The 19,526-nt window shown below is 39.0% G+C and overlaps 1 protein-coding gene across 2 annotated transcripts in view; it reads left to right on the top strand.

Moving 5' to 3' along the window:
- Positions 1 to 1,426: 1,426 nt before the first annotated feature.
- LOC138033373 (thioredoxin reductase 2, mitochondrial-like) overlaps positions 1,427 to 19,526 on the top strand; it is a 36,020-nt gene continuing 17,920 nt past the window's right edge. Inside the window, exons 1-5 of one of the 2 annotated variants that reach the window (XM_068881113.1) lie at positions 1,427 to 1,644; positions 3,748 to 3,813; positions 6,239 to 6,295; positions 9,668 to 9,762; positions 13,670 to 13,719. In XM_068881113.1, the coding sequence (XP_068737214.1) occupies positions 1,542 to 1,644; positions 3,748 to 3,813; positions 6,239 to 6,295; positions 9,668 to 9,762; positions 13,670 to 13,719 (371 nt within the window). In that variant the 5' untranslated portion in view covers positions 1,427 to 1,541. Of the gene's footprint in view, positions 1,645 to 3,747; positions 3,814 to 6,238; positions 6,296 to 9,667; positions 9,766 to 13,669; positions 13,720 to 19,526 lie in introns of both variants that reach the window. The other variant, XM_068881112.1, reaches the window with a different exon arrangement.

Here is a 19,526-nt window from a genome sequence, read left to right as displayed (position 1 = left end):
AAGTCTTTTTTTCTCCAGAAACTATTAAACACTGCGAATGTTGTGTGGTAAGGGTATAGATAACTGACCGGTTACATGCGGAAGGAATTTCTAATGGCTTCGAAAGACTCGAAGCCTAAGGCATGACTGCTACACAGAGGAGTTTCCAAAAGCGGTTTGACTTTCCACGCAGGGTCAGAAGACCTTTCACGCACGCGCAGTTATTCAACTGGAACCAGAGTTTTCTGGTTCCTGTTATCTCGACCCCAGAGTTTCCCAGATCCTTGGGTCGATCCGAGGCTCTGGTGACGAGAATGGTTCCTGTTTTGGATGAACATAATATTAGCGCCCGTTCCGCTGGATTGCTTCAGAAAGCAATGGACACAACTTAATTTGTTATAAAACTGATTTTTTTCAACCAGCAGCGCGCGCTGTCATTGGTTACTTCGAGGTCACATGATATCTAACATTGTTAAATTCTCAACCCCGGATAATGCAATTCTCGTGCTCTGATTGGTTCACTCAATCTCGGTTATCAGCTCATATACCTTAGTTTGACATTATATGGTAAATGATTGATCTAAGTGTTGCCAAGCCAAAAGTGTTTTCGCCGGAAAGCCAAATTTCTATCTGAAGAAAGCAAAAAAAAAAGTTTTTCTGGACAGCTGGGTTAAATTCCGACGTTTAGAAGTACGCGAAAAGGTAAGAAATGTTTTTGTGACGAGCCTGCGTCTGTCTGACCACAAGCTGTTACATGACATTGCATCGGTTCTCATCAAGTTTTTTCGATTTCGCTCGGATGATTTGCTCGCTTTTTTCGCTCGCATTTCGTACTTTCTAATCTTTTGGAGTTTAAGTAATGGTCCGGCTAAGAAGCAGGCAGCCCAGCGGCAAAAGTACTTAGAAGCTGCTGCTCCAATCGAGGCATCTGATTGGCTAATATCGGAAAATGTCGAAAAAAGATGAGAAAAAAATGAAAAAAAAGCCTTTTTTGGATTTCTTCTTCCCCATGCCCTTGATCTCTGTCTCTCGGCCAAATTTGGGCATTGTTCTATGCGCCATTCGCCAATCGGCAAATGGCGCATAGAATCTTGACGATATTTACAAACATAGTTTTTGAAGGCATAATGATTTGTTCTACGAAACAGAATCTAATTTTTTAGACGGCAAGTCGATTACATTTTTCATTGAAATTCAAATTTCGCGCTTTTAGCTGCTTACACCAATGGGAACAGCCGAACTTAATTTGATTAAAAATGTTGGCACATTTTAACTAACCGACGCTATTGCCGCGGGCTATTGTTTTTCTGCCTGCTTCTTAGCCGGACCATTACTTAATCTATACTATCTAATAACTTTGGTTTTTTTCTACCGATCTGCGATGTTATTGAGCTGCATTTGCGACTGGGCACGAGACAAGCTTAGTAACCCGGCATATATTGAGTCTGAAGTCGCCTGGAACATTTCTGGTCGTAGAAGAGACATGACGTTTGCTTGTATCTTTGAGCATAGTTTATGCTTTGAGGTATTTTAGTGAGGTCCACACAGCACAATCAACGTTCATGAGTTTTGTAAGGCATTCAGTTCGTCTTAGACACATCAGAGGTCATTTGACAACGGGCAAGCTTCTTGCCTCTCGATCTCGTACCTTGAGTTCCTCAAAAGGTAGGAAAGAAGTTTTGAGAGGTTACAACTCGCGGAATGTACTACGGTACGATGAGAAGGAGACATGCTTCTCTTTCCAATTATGCTATTCAGATATTTGATTCTGCATAAAAATTAAGGGCTCATTTCGAAACGTTTCGGTATATACAAACTCCTCTAAACAGGGAGTCTTCACCCGGGGTATAGAAGCATGAGTATGTACATGTAGTCTATGATTCCGACCCCTCGGATTTTTTGTCAGAACCCTTTAAAAAGCCTTTCCTGTCTCCTTCATATTTTGCTGTTGCCAGTGAAGATTCCTACCACTTGTGTTCTTATGGATGTCCTCTATACACTGTAGCCAACTGAACTGCAGAAGATATCATTGACATCACCTATTGTGTGGTTCCAGAAAATATCCATACCCCCACCACGGAAGACTTTTTGATTTGCACCCCCCCTCCCCCCAGGATTTTCCGTTCCAGGGGGGTCTTTGATGACCCCCCTCCCCTCAGGAATTTCCAGAATTTTTTTACTTATAAAAACGAAAGTGAATTAGTTACGTAATTGCGGTAGAATTTTATTACAACAGTGTAAACATTAAGGTTAACTTTTAGAAAAATATAACGCTTTGTTAAGCTCATTATCCAGCTAAACTTTCAGCTTGTGCGCTATCAACTTTGCAAAGCTTAAACATTTGGGTTGCACGTCGACTGTTTCACGTTTTAGTGCGAACTTCGATGAGAACATTTCACTTGCTTAAACAACTTCGCAAACCATAGTAAATAAAACAGAAACTTACAAGGTTCCTTTGTCTACACATTTTGTCAGTTTCTTCAGGTTGATTCTTTAATATTTAGGGACCACACATGTTGATGCGGTAGGTTTCGTGAATGTCGTCACAAAGGCGATTGTTTTACGAAGAATATTATTGACGCCAAAATAATCCATCATATTTGTAAACTTAGATATGGCGATTTATGTGCAGTCTTCAAATTTACTGACTCTCCAGCAGTCCTTCTCGCCGGTAAATGACACACAGCCTCACTGTTGCTTGCCTTTGAGCCACGGATGGAAGCGAGAGGGCGACTGTTATCGTTTTTGGCGCGATTTACTTCCTCCAATGAGTAGTCAAACTCCTGTTTTAGAATTTCCAGTTTGACATAACGAACTGAACCTCAACAATCGTTTCCCGAGGCCGCAATAAATATTGCGTTTACTCAAAGAAGAGAAAACTTGACTCCCGGTTCCTGTCCGTGGTCCAAATGCCACCCACAAAAAAGAAAATGTCGTTGCACACAAGCGTTGAGATGGTGGGAACTTGCGTCTGATCGCATTTTCAATGAGTTACTACCCCCAGTAAAACATAAATCCTATCAAAAATGTGTTTACTGCATGTGAAGGTAGCGAAAAGTGATACTCAAGTGAACGGAAGTGTTGGACGGTCGGTTGGACGAAAAAGAGACAAACGTGGAAGTCTGGGGACGAGACTCCAGTTGAGACCGCCATTTTAAATGTTTTGAATCCGTCCCAAATGAAACACACATTGTTCTTAGCTTCGGGAGATTGTAGCGCTAGCTAACTCAAAGAAAAACGGAAACATTGAAGCTAGTAGTATTAACTTCATCTCAAAACTGACTTTTGTTTCAAAACATCGTCCTATAGTGTGTTTTGTGCTTCAGATCGATCGTATGTTGCTTTCAATGTTTTGTATGTGGTTTGTGACCCTTTGGAAAAGTAGTTTCCCACAAAACCCCCCTACCCCTTGGAAATTACTGCCCTTTAACTCCCCCTCTCCCTCGGAATTTCCAATTGTCTTCCGTGTTGGGGGTATGGATATTTTCTGGAACCACACATTATCATTAATATGCCAACCAGAGCCTCCTTGGCTGTTGAAACATAGGGTCTTTTGTTTCTGTGGTTGGCACATTTGAATACCGGTAATTATCTTCCATATGGTGGGGTGGAAGGGTTCGATCATAAAATTAATGGAACATAATAATCCGATCATTATGACTTTTGCACAGAAATTAGACAGCCGGTCTTTTTCCTTGCCTTAATTCTGAGCACACCATTAGAATGAATCTGACAGTCAGTCTCACTAATTCTTTTTCTACTTTTCAGATTCTCAAGATTATGACCTTATTGTTATTGGGGGTGGGTCTGGGGGCCTTGCATGTTCCAAGGAAGGTAAAGAAACCTTACATTGCAGTAACTCATGTTATCAGAAAGGCAATATTTATCTCAAGTGTAATTTACATGTACATCACAGGTTGATTACAATAATTATCATGGTATCCCTTTACGAATGTTTTTTCCTCTGTAAATCAATTCACTAATACAGTGTAGTTCTTGTGCATGTACATGATTTTAATGAGATGATGAGTTTTCAATTACGTGAGTGAATAAAATGTGATTGTTGACAGGATTCGGATGAAAAAGGTGAATGCACAGTCATACAAGCTTATTTTACAAGCTACCGTAAACAATGATACACCAGTGTGCAAGCTTGCTGTTTTCTAGGAATAGTGCTTTCCATGTACAGATGCGTATTAAGCAGAACTAAATTTATGAACTCTGCACAGCGCAAAAAAGACATGCAAACCAGATTTTTGGCAAGTGTGACCAAAACAAAATCACAAATTATGTACATGTACAAAACATGAAAATGAAAATGAAGGAACAGGGGAAGAAGTTACTTGTACTGGTTTTAGCATCACGCTTTTAAATTTCCTAGTTTAGAGTTCTGAAGTTGAACAAACAGGTTTTATACTTCAACATCTAATAGCAATGAATTAAAGGTTTCTAGAACCATTTCTTCTGAATGGAACAGTGCAAAATTCTGCTTTGCTTCTTTTTTGCATGCAGTGGCATATTGCACTCAAGCTTTTTTTCACCTGTCAGATTTTATTATCGCACATTAAGGGTTTCATCGAGCTTACCAATCCAAACAAGATCTTTAGTTTACCAACAAAACCTGCCATGCAACTTATTGTTTTGAGGATGTACATGTAGCGTACACAAATTCAGGGACAAACTGAGTGCAAAGGGCATGTGATAAAGTCATACGCGCCAACTGTCCCGGATACGGAACGAATCTCCTGGTCTCCCGTACGGGTCATTAAATCTCCCGGATAAAAACGACTCTGAACCTTTCACAGACGTTTCTCCATTCTAGACTCAAATTGCATCCCCAAGTTGAAAAAAAAATCGATTTTTTCAAACTCGTTTCATTGTTTCTTAATGCATTTCTTCATCTCTGAGTTTTAAACACACCTTAATAGAACCAAACAAAATGGCTTGCCTTTAGCTATCATAGCCATATAACCAATTGTTTGATTGGATCTCCGATTAATAAAAAGTATTGACATAAGTACCCTGTTTTCTCGCAAATTCACAATGGCGGCAGAATATTCTTGTATTCTGAAGGAGCTGCTGGGGGATGGGTGGGTGCGTTTTTGGGAGGGAGAGGATGGGGAGTGGGTAGGTTGATCGAGGGGGGAGGGGTGGGGAAACAGGATGGGAAAAATCTCAAGATTTTAGATCTCCATAGGTTGGCACCTCTGTAAAGTATCTACAAAACAGATTTTAGTGTTTTTAGCAGTGTTCCAGATAAGAGACGGATCTCGGGTAAAAAACCTAACAAAGAAGGCTTCCTAAGCAACAGATGAATAATGTACATGTAAATGTTTAGTTCAATATTAGTCTAAGAACAAAATTAGAGAACAAAAGACATAAGTTCCTGGCTGAAAAGTACATTGTTTAGCTCTGAAAGTATGTGACAAGAGGTTGACGAACCTGTGTTCAAATTCTTCTCTGTAGTTCATTTCTTTGTAAACAAGTAATTTGACATACATTTAAGGTGATCACGTGCACCTTTGTGGTTGCCTAGTATGTGATCAATTTCTTCCTTTTGACAGAACTTGACCTTATCCTTGACGGAATGTGACCCTGATCATAGATCTAGAAGTCTGTGTTTTTACGGTCTCAGAATTTAATAAAACTAGTTTTTTCTTCTTTATCTGTTTTTTGGCTAGTCTTTTACTGATAACTCTTCCGGATTTTGTGATACTTTTTGGTGCAAAAGTAAGGGAAAAAAAATTGACCTGGCACAGTGAATTAACATCACATTAGGCTGAAACGAAGAGGAATTACATGTATGAAGCGGAAACAACAATGGAATAAATGTTTGCTTTGTGCAACTGCCAGAGATGCATGACATGAAGGAAAACGTCTGTCATAGCAATAATTTGTAGTTAATTTTTTTGCAGACTATTTAACTTAATTAAGAAATGCTTATTTTTACAAGAGCATGTTTTGTGCATTGAGAACATCTCTTCATCTTTGAACTGAATTTATTACCACACCTTAAAAAACTAAATGACCCCAAAATGGGACACAACTTTACAAAAAAATTGTACCTCAAGAATGTGTGATTCAACATGTAAATGTGTGAGCTCATGTTAGCCCCCTCCCCCACCCCCACCTCCAAAGAGCCTCTACTGGCACGTCGTCTGTGTGACTCCTCAAATGGTCTACATGACCCTCCGCTTGAAAAAATTATCTGGTTAATATACATGTACACTAATTAATTTTTTTGTTTCTCTCTTGTCAGCTGCTAAGTATGGAAAAAAAGTTGCTGTCTTGGACTATGTCCACCCATCCACACAAGGTACTGTAGACTGGCTGTCAGCTTATAATGAAAATACTGTAATAATAATGATGATGATAATGATGATGATGATGATGATAATAATAAAAATGGCATTTATATAATGCTTATAACACCATTTCTAAGGGCTTACATAAAGCATAAAAATGACAAAATTTAATATCCTAATTTTTACGGTACACATACAAATTAAAAATTAATCACAGGAAAAAAAATAAAATAAAAAAAATAGATAAATAAACAAATAAATACATGTAGCTACAACTCAAAAGCAAGTTCAAAAAGGTGCGTCTTTAGCCTAGACTTCAAAAGCAATAAACTATCAGGCAAGCATACTGTTGCTGTTGACTCATTCTGCAATAGTCTAGGAGGCATTTGTACTTAAAAGACCTGAGACCATAATTCATCATAATTATTGTACTTAGCAGGTTTGAGCTTTAATGGAGCAGAAAGAAAGCACAGTGATCTGGTGGGCTTAATCCCTTATAAGTCTCTGTATCTTTTCTATTAAGTATTTAGGGAGACCATAAAGTACATCTGTAATGCATTACAGTTGTCAGTTGTCAAGCAAACAAATGAGTGAACCCACAAAAATTTAATTGTAGATGTTTCAAAAGACAAATACTTCCTAACTTAAGCAATATTCCTGGAATTAAATGGATGATTCAACCTGTGCATTTACGTGCATGCTTTTCTAACATAATTGTAGTGTCAAACACCACGCCAATGTTGTGTGCATAATCGGACGCTTGTTCAGTGTCAACTTCCAGAGTGAGTGAGTCCAGCATTGACTCCCTTTGTTGAGCTTTAGTTTATTAAGATCCATCCACTTGTCAATATCTGTGAGACACATCTCAATCCCATTCTTGGTCTCAGCAACAAGTCATCTTATTTACATAGGCAAGTCTTGGGATGCTCTGGAAGTTAAAGATATAATAATTTAATGTATTGATTGCAATGTTAAAAGAAAGTGGAAATTTCAATAATACAGTGTAAGGTGAAGTCTGCTTTGAGCCTAGAAGGCCCATCAGGCCAGCGCTTATCTCCTGTTTCTGTAGCATGAAGCGACTAGGAGTATTTTTGTACTCCCCCCTGGATGGGATGCCAGTCCATTGCAGGGTTACCCCCAGCATTAGATTCGTGGGTAACCATTTATACGCCTGGGTGGAGAGAGGCACTGTGAGAGTAAACCATGAGGCCACCGCGCCTCTCACAATAATACAGTGTACTGACTTTTAAAGGAAAAAAAAAAGGTAATTACTCAATTTTTCCTACGGGCTTGAATGGTGATTGCAGAAGTGGTTGGCTGAAAAGTTAGGAAAATTTATTGGTACATGTATATATATATATATATATATATATATATATATATATATATATATATATATATATCTAACTGGATTTGTCAAAAGGTGCCTGCAGAAATTGTGAAAACAAGCCAATTCTGCTACTGTCACAGACTTAAAGAAAAGCTACCCTCCCCACCCCTGTGCTTTGGTCAGACAACTAACAATCACCTACCCACACCACAGTGTGGGTTCAATCTAATTGGTGATCAAAAGCAAACTATCATTGAAGCCTAGACTAGTCCAGGAAAAATTGCCAATCAAGACAAGCTACAGTGTTAAGTCTGACTTAACAAGGCCACAAACTCTAACTGCAGTTAAAGTCTCAAAGCAGCAACCCCCCCAGCCCTGTGCTTTTGACACACAACTCACAGTTAGAACTGTCCCTGGGCTGTTTGGCAAAGCAGGCCTTGACGGCAAGCCCCCTCAATTTTGAGAGGCCACAATGGCTTGAACACGGGCTGCGCCCGTGCTCAAGCGAAAACTCCAGTAGCTACCTTTTAGCAAATTCGCTCAGATATCAAGGGCAAAACGCCTAAAATTCAGTCAAAAATCGGCTGATCACACTCGATTTACTCAGCCTGGCTCACAGAATGCCATTCTGGAGAGAAACGCACAGATAACTATAAATTTCTAACTGGATTTGTCAAAAGGTGCCTGCAGAAATTGTGAAAACAAGCCAATTCTGCTACTGTCACAGACGTAAAAGAAAAGCTACCCTCCCCACCCCTGTGCTTTGGTCAGACAACTAACAATCACCTACCCACACCACAGTGTGGGTTCAATCTAATTGGTGATCAAAAGCAAACTATCATTGAAGCCTAGACTAGTCCAGGAAAAATTGCCAATCAAGACAAGCTACAGTGTTAAGTCTGACTTAACAAGGCCACAAACTCTAACTGCAGTTAAAGTCTCAAAGCAGCAACCCCCCCAGCCCTGTGCTTTTGACACACAACTCACAGTTAGAACTGTCCCTGGGCTGTTTGGCAAAGCAGGCCTTGACGGCAAGCCCCCTCAATTTTGAGAGGCCACAATGGCTTGAACACGGGCTGCGCCCGTGCTCAAGCGAAAACTCCAGTAGCTACCTTTTAGCAAATTCGCTCAGATATATATATATATTGCAAATTTAATTGTCATTGATATTTGTGTTTGAGTACAGCTGTAATTACCAACAGTCTCATCAGGTACTTGCTAATAATAAATAATATTTTCATTTTTATTATTTTAATAAGTATTATTATTATCAGACATACTGCGAAAAGCATAACAAAATTATTATTGAATGTTTTCGTTCACCGTATATTGTAGTAGATTCCTACAAATTCCTATGGATTCCTGCAATCATGATATCATTATATTTTTCCTGCAAGGATAAACATGTGGTTACCAAGGCAGTTTTCCGACCAATGGTAGAAAGCAAGGAAAGTTTGTCTTTGGTTGACAAATGTTTTTGAAGTGTGGTTTAGAGATGAATTGGAGAAATGATTGAACTAACTAGACAATTTAAGCAATAATTGTCTCTTCTGGGATTCGAATCCAGAACCTCTATAAAGCCAGTGCAGTGCTCTTATCAACTGAGCTATGAAGCCACTTACTGGTAGTTGAGAGTCGCTCAATTTGTTGGCCTAAGTATTTGTGAAGCGTGACTGTTACTTGAATGTCCTTCTGCTGTTGTCAAGGTTTACACGTAGAACCAGGCTTACCTAATAGTAGCTTGGCTAATAAACTGGAAAAAGCAACCTGTTGATGATCATTTAACAAGAATAAAGCTACATTATTTAATTGTCTTTTCAAGTTATTATTGTGGGATTCCTGCAGCCCCGCGTGGTTCGTAAAAATTCCTACAAACGCATGGATTCCAGACCTGCAAATTCCTACAAGTGCCATAATTGTTCATTATTATTGACTTCCTAGGGAGAGGGAATTTCTGAATACTGGTATCTAAATTAATCTAATGTTACATGTACATTGTAAGACAATCCTATTGTTGAAAAAGCCAATCTAACTCTGATTTCTTTTTGACAAGGAAACATTTGGGGTCTTGGTGGGACCTGTGTTAATGTGGGCTGCATACCAAAGAAGCTCATGCATCAAGCTGCAGTGCTGGGAGAATTCTTGAAGGTTGTAAGTTCATTTACAATATACTGTACTGTGTACATCAGTTACTGTACAGGCTATTTAATTTACGCCGAGGTGCCAAAATTTATGCATCATATACTGCCTGTACTTCTCATTCTGACATTACTTGTGTTAGTGGTTGATAGAATCTTAAACTGCACCTAAACTGATTTGACCTTTTGCAGCAAAATGGGGCCAAGAATTATTTTTTTATTCATTTATTTAATCAATTTACCAACAAAGGCAGGTGAAAAAACAATTTATAGAACATTAAGTTTCCTTCAAGGTCTTTCCCAACCTGTACCACAAATACATGTATAAAAACCAATGATGCAGATCCAACCCACAGCTCCTTTCATAATAAGAGTGACAAAATCTTAAATGGGAAAGATAACATAAAACACATAGGATGTGATATAATTAGAATGCTCCAAGAATCAATAGTAACATCTAGTGAAAGAGTTGATTGTATCACATTTACAACTGATAAGATTTGCAGCTGTGCAAGTACATGTATCATCAGGACAAAGAACAACACATACATGTACACTGTACACATGATTAATTGTGAATTGATTTATCATTAGTTAATCACAATGTAATTGTTTTTTTTTCTATGCCAGTGGAGAATTTGCAAGCCAGTATTGTGTTATATTCCAGTTTTAAAGTGATGAGGTCTCCTCCTTGGTACATGTATTTGGTGTTTTTGTCCCTGCCAGTGGTTTAATAATCAAACCACATACACCCTAATTAAGAGAGCTCTGCTATTATCATCATCATCATCATCATCATCATCATCATCATCCTCATCATCATCATCATCATCATCATCATCATCATCATCATAGTCATGCTACTCAGCTTATTTAACAGCTGGTAAAATTGTGGTGTCGGGCAACAACAAGTTGCCAAAGAACACCAAAATGTTTCTTTTTCCTGTCCTTTACATTTTCAATACTTTTCTTAGTATCCTTGCTGAACCCAGCAATGCAGACTTCTGGATTAAGGTAATTGATGTGTCTACTCCTCTGCCCTTTAAGTTGCCCTTCAATCGCAATGGCACTGTTTCTAAAGCCCCCAATACAATATTATTGGTACGACTTTGGTTTTCACTTCCCATATTCTACTCAATTCTCCAGCCAGATTTTGGTACTTTTCAACCTTCTTGGCCTCCTTTTCTTTTGCTCCACTGTCTTCTGGAATTCCCACGGTTATTATATGACAGCTTTTCTTGCTTTTGTCAACAAGCACTAAATCTGGCCTCCTACATGTAGCCTCGATGTTATGGTCCGTCTGTATGCTGAAGTCCCAAAGGAGTTTATAGTTCTCATTTTCCAGTATGCTCTCAGGGACGTGATTGTACCATTTATCACTCCGGTGGAACCCGCATTTTCCCGCCAGATCTCAGTGAATTGCCCTGGCCACATTATCATGCCTTTTCGTGTATTCTTTCTGTGCCAATTTTGAACAACCACTGACGATGTGACTTAAATTTCATTTAAAATTGTCTCTGCACATTCTACATTTAGCATCTATCTGGGATTTGTCAATGGTTTCTTGAATGTAGTTTGTCCGTATTGCTTGATGTTGTGCAGCAATTATTAGTGCTTCTCTCTCTCTCTCTAAAGACTTCCTTGGTTCAGCCAGCTCCATGTTTCCTCATTACTCTGGTCTTCAGTCTCTCTTACAAGTTGTCCATGTAGAGGCTTTTCTTTCCATTCTTGGGTGTTTTCAGCCCTTCTTCTTACTTTAAAACTGGTTGCTGTTTCCTGACCAGTAACCTCTGCCCTAACTGCTTTCAACAGTTCTTCTTCACTCAATTGGACATACGTTTCCAATGATAACCATGCTTGGTTTATACAGTCCTCAATGATATGAGTCCTCTACCATTATTATGACAGTTTGAAACTTTTGAATGTCAATACCTTAAAGCTACCAGGGGCGTTAATCGTAACCCAGGAGCTCCTTAAAAACACCATGTTCAAGTCCTATTTACAAATATCTTTCTAAAAGTATTATCCACTTAAATCTATTAAACTATGTGAAAATATAAAAGAAGTGATTGCTAAAATTTTTAAAAAAATGAATAATAATAAAAAAATAATAATAATACTTTTTTTTTTTTACAATAATATCCTTTGCTGAAATGAAATTCGTGTTATACTGCTCGTAAAGTTTATGTGATTACTTTAAAAGTGCGGGCAATATTAAGAGAGCTTGATAAGACCGATTTCTGCATCTTTAGCAGGACTCCTTTAGTTCTCACTCTTGACCCGAGTAAATTCCTCATTCCCTCCTCCATGTCTGTGGACCATCCACCTAGCACGTCAATAATGATGTTGTATTGTTGCACATCGTACCCAGGGTACTGTCGCTTTATCTCCCATCTTAGGGGGGCATACTTGGCTGTCTTCTCCTCTTCCTTACTTGTTCGGTTATCAATCCATGGACAGCTCATCTCTAGTGCTATCACCTTCTCCTGTTGGTGGTCGATAAAACGGGCATCGATTCTGTTTGCTCTCACCTCCGTGTGCTCAGCATAGAGCGGGACATCCCAGTAGGCTTGAAACTGGTCGTTTTCATATACCGGTTTGGGTTTTACTTGGGAGAACCATGGTGGGACAAATTATTATTATTATTATTATTATTATTATTATTATTATTATTATTATTATTATTATTATTATTATTATTATTATTATTATTATTATTATTATTATTATTATAGCAGTATTGTACTTCTTGATGCTGAACTTACTAAAGAACATAAGGCGTATTAACGTAACCTATGCTCCTTCAGGGATTGTAACTTTCTATAATATACTAAGTGCAAAATAGTAAAAAGCTAATAACGGTAATTACAACCGGCTCGTATGCCTGTAAAAAACTAATTTAAAAACGACGACCTAACATTTGCTAGAAAGACTGGCAGCTGGTTACTACCGTCTTAAAGTCAACCCTTTAACCCTAACCCTAACCCTAACCCTAACCCTAACCCTAACCTTGAATGTCCGAACGATGTGGAGTGTACTTGAAATGACCGATCTCTGCATTAGGCTTAAGATTTCTCTGCACCTAACACCTAGGAGCACCCTGAGGGATCTTTCCATGTCCACACTCCAGCCTCGCACCACATCTATGATCACATTGTATTGGTTGATCTTATAAGCCTTGTACATGTACTTTGCTTTCAGCTCCCATCGAAGCTGTCCATACTTGAATGTTTTCTCTTCATCTTTCTTGCCACGATTCTCGACCCACGGACAGCTCATCTCGATGGTACTCACTATCTTCTCTCAATAGTTGTCGATCCTTGCATCCACCCGGTTTTCCCTCACCTCGTTATGCTCTGCGAAGACGGGAATATCCCAAAACGTTTGCACATCTTGAGATTTATACAATGACTTGGGTTGTATCTTGGAGTACCATGGGGGGACCTCATCAACCAGCTTAAGGTCTCGTAAAAGCTCAAAGTACAACACCTCTCAAGGTATTTACTTTGGGCCAGCGCTGAACATCCCGCGATCACGTGTGCCATACTTTCTGTTCCTTTCCTACACAACCTACAGGTGCTTTCATTTTCAGGGGGTACTGATCTTATGAGAGGAGTATACCTTTGTTGTTAGCATCTGCTCATACAGCTCCATCATACCCGCGATCGTATGAGTCGGTGCGCGTTGCCAGGTCGCCATCCACGCGAAACATTCTTGTCTACTCAAGTATTGTTATTATTATCATCATCATCATCATCATCATCATCATCATCATCATCATCATCATCATTATCATTTGTCCTCTCACAGCTAAACTGATTTTAAAAAGCTGGTAATGTTCAACTGAGTATAAAACTTAAAACTACTACTGCTTCCAAAACTCACTTTCGCTGTATTGTCCACTGCTTCATTTCAAGGATGCAAGGCATTTTGGATGGAATGTACCTGAAGAAAGAACTATTTCATGGTAATAGCCTTGTTCATTCATTTTAAGGTGTAAAAACTAAGAATGCTATTTAATTTAGTGCTATGAAAGGCATAGCAAAAAGGCCTCGATGTTCTGTCACGCATGTGCGTCGTGATGTCAATGCCACGTCACTTCTACTCTTCGGCCAAGGGCAAATGTGAAAATTCAAAGTTACTTATAGCGGGTTTAACCAGTTAAGAGTTTAATTATTCGTCCGAAGTCCTGGCGCTAAGCATTAGGGACTCACAGTTTTGGCTTGATAGTACAACAGGTCAAAACGTCCGGCTTTTTGCCTCAAACGAACACCAAATAAATCAGTCAAGACCATTCCATTTCTGCATGATGAAGCGCTATTTTTCCAAAAAACGTGCCAGCAGTTGAGCATAATAATAAGATCCTGCCAAGAGGTTGCTTATTTGGGGCTTGTAGCCCTCACCGGAAGATTTCCCCTATTGTAGGTCCAAAAGATAATTTCAGCTTTTGCTGAACATCTTTGTAGTTGAAATCTTGTTTGCGTCACCAAGCAAGTTGTTGATACTTTCGATAAATTGCAAGACTTCTAAACTCGACTTGAAGAAAGTAGTGCTATCCACACGTTTGACCCACATTTTCCGGTTGGAAATGGAGGCTTTTGATTAATCTCCACAACACCGCAATGCTGCTGTCACTGTTCTTTAGGAAGAGGTGCACATAACCCCAAACCCTGTGGACTTGAAGAACTGCATTGATTTTGATACCTCCGCTCCGATCCTCTACGACTACAAGGTAAGAAGCAGGTTGAGCAATCTGCTTGTCCCTTTTGTTGTCATTTTCGCAGATCAGCGTCGTCGATGCCAACAGAAGTAATCAAGTGCTACTTTCGCTCATGGGTAAGGCGAGAGAGACCTTGTTAGGCATCCTTCACGAGGATGGCCATTACCACACCATCAACCTCTTGCCGCGCTTCTTTCGCAAGAGCTACTTTTGCGCTTGATGCCTGATCCCATACGATCATCAAGGTCAGCACGCTAGCCCCGCAAACAAGACCAATCATTGTGGCCCTGTTTGAAGGATGGATACGAAGATCGCGCTGAGACATACTATCGGTCTGCATCCTTACTCGGCGAACAATGTGGCCGTCTGTTTTATGGGAAAGCATGTTTTGATGTACATGGAGCTGTGACTCACGAAGCACCCCCCCCCACCACCTTGGAGTAACCAGCAATGTGGTAGACGCGTCGTGGGTTTCACCGTCTCCTCCGTGGTTACAAAGAGTTTAGGGAACATATTTGCGGAAGCCAGCATTGATTTTTCCCTGCTGGTACGTTCTAATTGTTTTTTGTTTTGTTTTGTTTTGTTTTTTCTTTTGCTGCATCACCGTAGGCGTCCTTGTTCTTAAAAAGAATGTTGCATTAAACAGCGCTTTCATAATTATTATAGAAGCGATGTAACTGGTTCCACTCCAACATGACTACAATCAAATTGACTTTGTGAAACAAGAGTAAGATAACTATTTCACACCACCTCACTATCAGGTCAAGGTTCCTTGGTAAAAGTGCTTATTAACAGATTAATAAACTTTTTCGGCAATTGACCAAAAACCAGCATTTAGACTTCGCATCATTTTAATCAGGGTTAAAATTTAAAAAACGATCTCTGGCTAAAATGATTAAAAAACTACGAGCTTTCGACTGCCCGAACTGCAGTCTTCGACGGGTAAAATGAATGATAAGAAACCGATGAGAAAATTTAAATAAAAACGTACATTGCAAAATGATGAGAATGTAGAAAATTTATGAATATTTGTTAAAAAGAATGTTGTATTGTCCAGGTAAAGGGCACGAATTGTTATCTGCGTTGGGTGTCACTGTGGTATGCCACGCTTCTAATGTTTTCTCCAATAACCACGCCATTGATTTCGAGAATGCGTCAGTTATTGACAAAGGCACTTTTAGAACGAGAAAAACATTAGAAGCGTGGCATACCACAGTGACACCCAACGCAGATAACAATTCGTGCCCTTTACCTGGACAATACAACATTCTTTTTAACAAATATTCATAAATTTTCTACATTCTCATCATTTTGCAATGTACGTTTTTATTTAAATTTTCTCATCGATTTCTTATCATTCATTTTACCCGTCGAAGACTGCATTTCGGGCAGTCGAAAGCTCGTAGTTTTTTAATCATTTTAGTCAGAGATCGTTTTTTAAATTTTAACTATGTTCCATCCTGGCTGCGGCCCTTCAATAGTTTCATTTTAATCAGGGTCTCCCAAGCGGCATGACAAATAAAGCAGTAATTCTTTGATTGCACTCACGTGATAAGACGGCCATGTTGGTGCCAAAACAATAGGAAAATGCAGCTCAAATTTTACATCATAATAGAGTCAATTCCCAAAAGACTTTTGCGCTATTGTTCTTTCCACCAAAATGGCTGCCGTGACGTCATCTGCCATCAAAGAATATAACCGCCTCGTTAGCAGGTCAAGGTCTCTTCGAAAGATGGCTAATTAGTTAACTTGTTAGACCCTCATTTACACTAGCAAGTTTTCCTTGACAAGTCTACTTGTCAATGAGAACTTGCCGACTGTACACACTACCAAGTTCTCCTTGACATATTTTTCCTTGACAAGGTTTCCTTGGTAATATAAATGTAAAATATAACAAGTTTTCCTTGAGAAGTGCACTTGACAAGTAATTTAGTCTAGCAATATCGTCCTTGACAACTGTCCTTGTTCAAAAACTAGCATGCCAGTTTTTGAACAAGGACACTTGTGAAGGAAAAAAACTGTCATATTTTTCCATTTACACTGCCAAGGAAAACTTGTCAAGGAAAACTTGCTAGTGTAAATGAAGCTTAAAGTGCTACAATTTATTTCTTCAGATTTTGGTAACGTGTTCGCTTAACACCTAATTTGCAAAATTTTGAACATTGATTTTTATCTAAAGGCTGTTTATTTTGAGTGTAAGTTTTGGATTTGACGGTCCGCCATTACTCACGTTCAAAACTGACCGATTGGACCTCAGATGGTTGGACCTAGGGAAAGTGACGTAATTTCGTCACTAGCTTAAAATTTCAGCGTGTAAACGCAACTTAATTTATATGCAAAACAGGAGTTTAAAAATCTGAAAGCCCGAAACTCCCGTGCTGCGTATTAATTCTGCGGCTTACACACGCATTGCATTCTTAAACTATTGAGTATTTGACGTCATTTTATCCTCGACCCAGCTCTCCCAATATTTTAAAGTTAGTAATGGCGGACCAGTAAATAAGAAAATTCCAGTTAAAATAAACAGGTGTCTTTTTAAAATCAGAACTTAAAACTTGGGTCACTTAGTGTTTAGTTAACATAGTTTTGAAATCCAAAGAAAAAAATGAATTGTTTTTTTTGGTCGAAGAACCTTCGTGCGTATCTTCAGTGAAACAGATGTAGCGCTTTCCGATTACAGCACAAATTAAAGCTTAAAAGAAGTGGTAATTAGAATATTTTATATATTATTCAAGAAATTGCTTTGTCGAGTTTTGTAAGGTTGAAACGCGAAGGTACAAAGTTCCAACTCAATCGAAATTTCGTTTTTCGGGAATTTATATCTTGCAGCCGTGAGTTTGTCACCCAAAAAATTAAAAAGTAAAAGTCGGGGTTTTGCTTCATTTGATCGCCTTCAAAAGTTACAGAGCACACTTTTGAAGGCGTTAGCGTCATGTTGTAGTAAAGCATAGAAAATAGCCTTGGTCTTATTCACTGGCTGTTTGCTGATAGAGCCAATTTAGGACCTTGAATTCCCATGATTTTAGTTCACGACTTCATCCCGGATACACTTCGTCGGAGGAGTCTGAAGTCAAGTTCTAATAAGATCCTTTGTCTGAATCCGCTAACCCACGCCGCGTCGCATCGTCCATGTGTTTCTTTCCGCTATTTTTTTTTCTGAAAGAAATGTATCCATCGGCTATTTTATCTGTTTTTCCTCTTCCTAGCGCAAGCGTAGCTTGTGGGTTATTATTGCTTAGTACTTTCCTAAAATTTAAAGCCCCCCAAAAATTAGATGTGGTGATAATATAATTATCAAATACCCCAACTGTTTGTGAAAGCCGAATAATTGATATCATTTATTCATTATCCCTTCTATTTTTTTTCCGAGTTATTTCATTATTGAAATTTTGTTCGTTATTCATTTATCCGTATTTGTTATTCGTTAATGGCAATCTTAAAATTCTTTATTCCGAATGTTCTTTTTTAAGTCGTTATTCATTATTCACTATTCCACGTCCATCCCCAAGAGAAGACAATTATTTGATTTCGCGTGAACAATGGCTCCTGCGAAAAGCGCTCCGGTTATTTACGTATGCAACAACCAGTGTTTAAGACACCGCATTATTTTAAACAAAGCTTTCAAAGTGGCACGACAAATAACGTGGTGATCAGCCTGCTTTCAGGCGGTAGATGTTGTTGTCGCCGCAGTAGAAGAGCGTGGTATAGGTCTGGGCAGGGTGACAAAACGATAGGGTGGGGAATGGGAAGAGCGAAGAGGTTTTCTCTTCCCACAACAACATCTACCTCCTGCAAGCAAGCTTCGTGGTAATAAATAGCGCTTTCAAAGGGCAACTGCAGCTGTGCAAAGAACTCATTAGTACCAAAGAGTGTTTTCACGTGACGTCATGGCGGCCATGTTCCCAACTATTTCCCCGAGAATTAAGCTCAGTTGTCATGCAAACGCTTTCTTTCGTTTCTTTGGAAAAACAAGGCTGCTTATCACATGAGTGAAAACACTCTATAGAACAGGTAAAACTTATTTTTTTTAAACCTTGGGTATAAAAACGATAGTCCCCTACTCGATGTTAGTGTTTGTGTAAGGCGAGTCAAATTCGAAATGGCAGATTTGTTACAATGAAGGAAACTATCTTGCGTTTCAGCTGCACCTGTAGTGACGCAAGCTGCTGGCACTATTTGTCTCCCGGCAGAACTTAAGGTGATTCCTCAGAAAAAAAAGTTGTCGAACCATTTTCTTGAAACTTTCCCTGAATGTTTCCTACTAATCCCTGCTTTGAGAACAACAATAAAAAAGATAAGTCACCATGCTTGCTTAAGAGATATAATGGGCCAATCTTACCCCATTGATGTGTGTACTGATTTTAATCACGCGCGTCATTTCATCGGCTCAGGGTACATTTTTCGGTAGCTAAACGAGAGGGTTTTTAAGTAACACTTGAAAAAACACCTGTAGAAAGTCTAGCGCATATGGAACACTGTCTTACATAGTTGATGGAAAAATCACTCACCTTAAAACGACGTCGACTCAAAGAGTTTCTCGAGTCGTTGTTTTCAAGAGTATAATTTACATCCCTGGGTAAGGGGCTTTGTGTACGTTTTTTGCTATATCTTTTTTTTCCCTCCGACAACGTTTTTTAATTAAATGTTTGATTTGAAGGAGATAATTTGTACACCAAAATTAAACCATAAAAAAATATAGATCACCGTGCTCGTTTAAGAGTAAAACACCATCATACCTGTCTATCTCGATTATCGTAGATCGAAACAACAAAATTCGCTATGTTCTCGGAATGCGCGTGCTTTTTCGTAAAGAGTTATGGGTCATTCACAAATTTTCTCACGTGTTTTGAGAACTGTTTCAGCGTGTATGATCGACTTACGCCGTATTTGCACTGTTGCAAATTTTTGACCAGTTTACAAATATTGACACACCTTATGCGCAGTATAGGATGCGCAGTGCAATACTGAGGAATCATCTTTAAGTGATGCTCTTGGACAAATTGTTTTTGCTAAGCGAAGGGAAAGTCTGAAGAAAGTCTACGAAGAACAAATGG

Source organism: Montipora capricornis, chromosome 14, assembly GCF_036669925.1.
Source record: "Montipora capricornis isolate CH-2021 chromosome 14, ASM3666992v2, whole genome shotgun sequence".
Classification (NCBI taxonomy): Eukaryota; Metazoa; Cnidaria; class Anthozoa; order Scleractinia; family Acroporidae; genus Montipora; species Montipora capricornis.
This window is presented reverse-complemented; position numbering and strand designations above follow the sequence as displayed.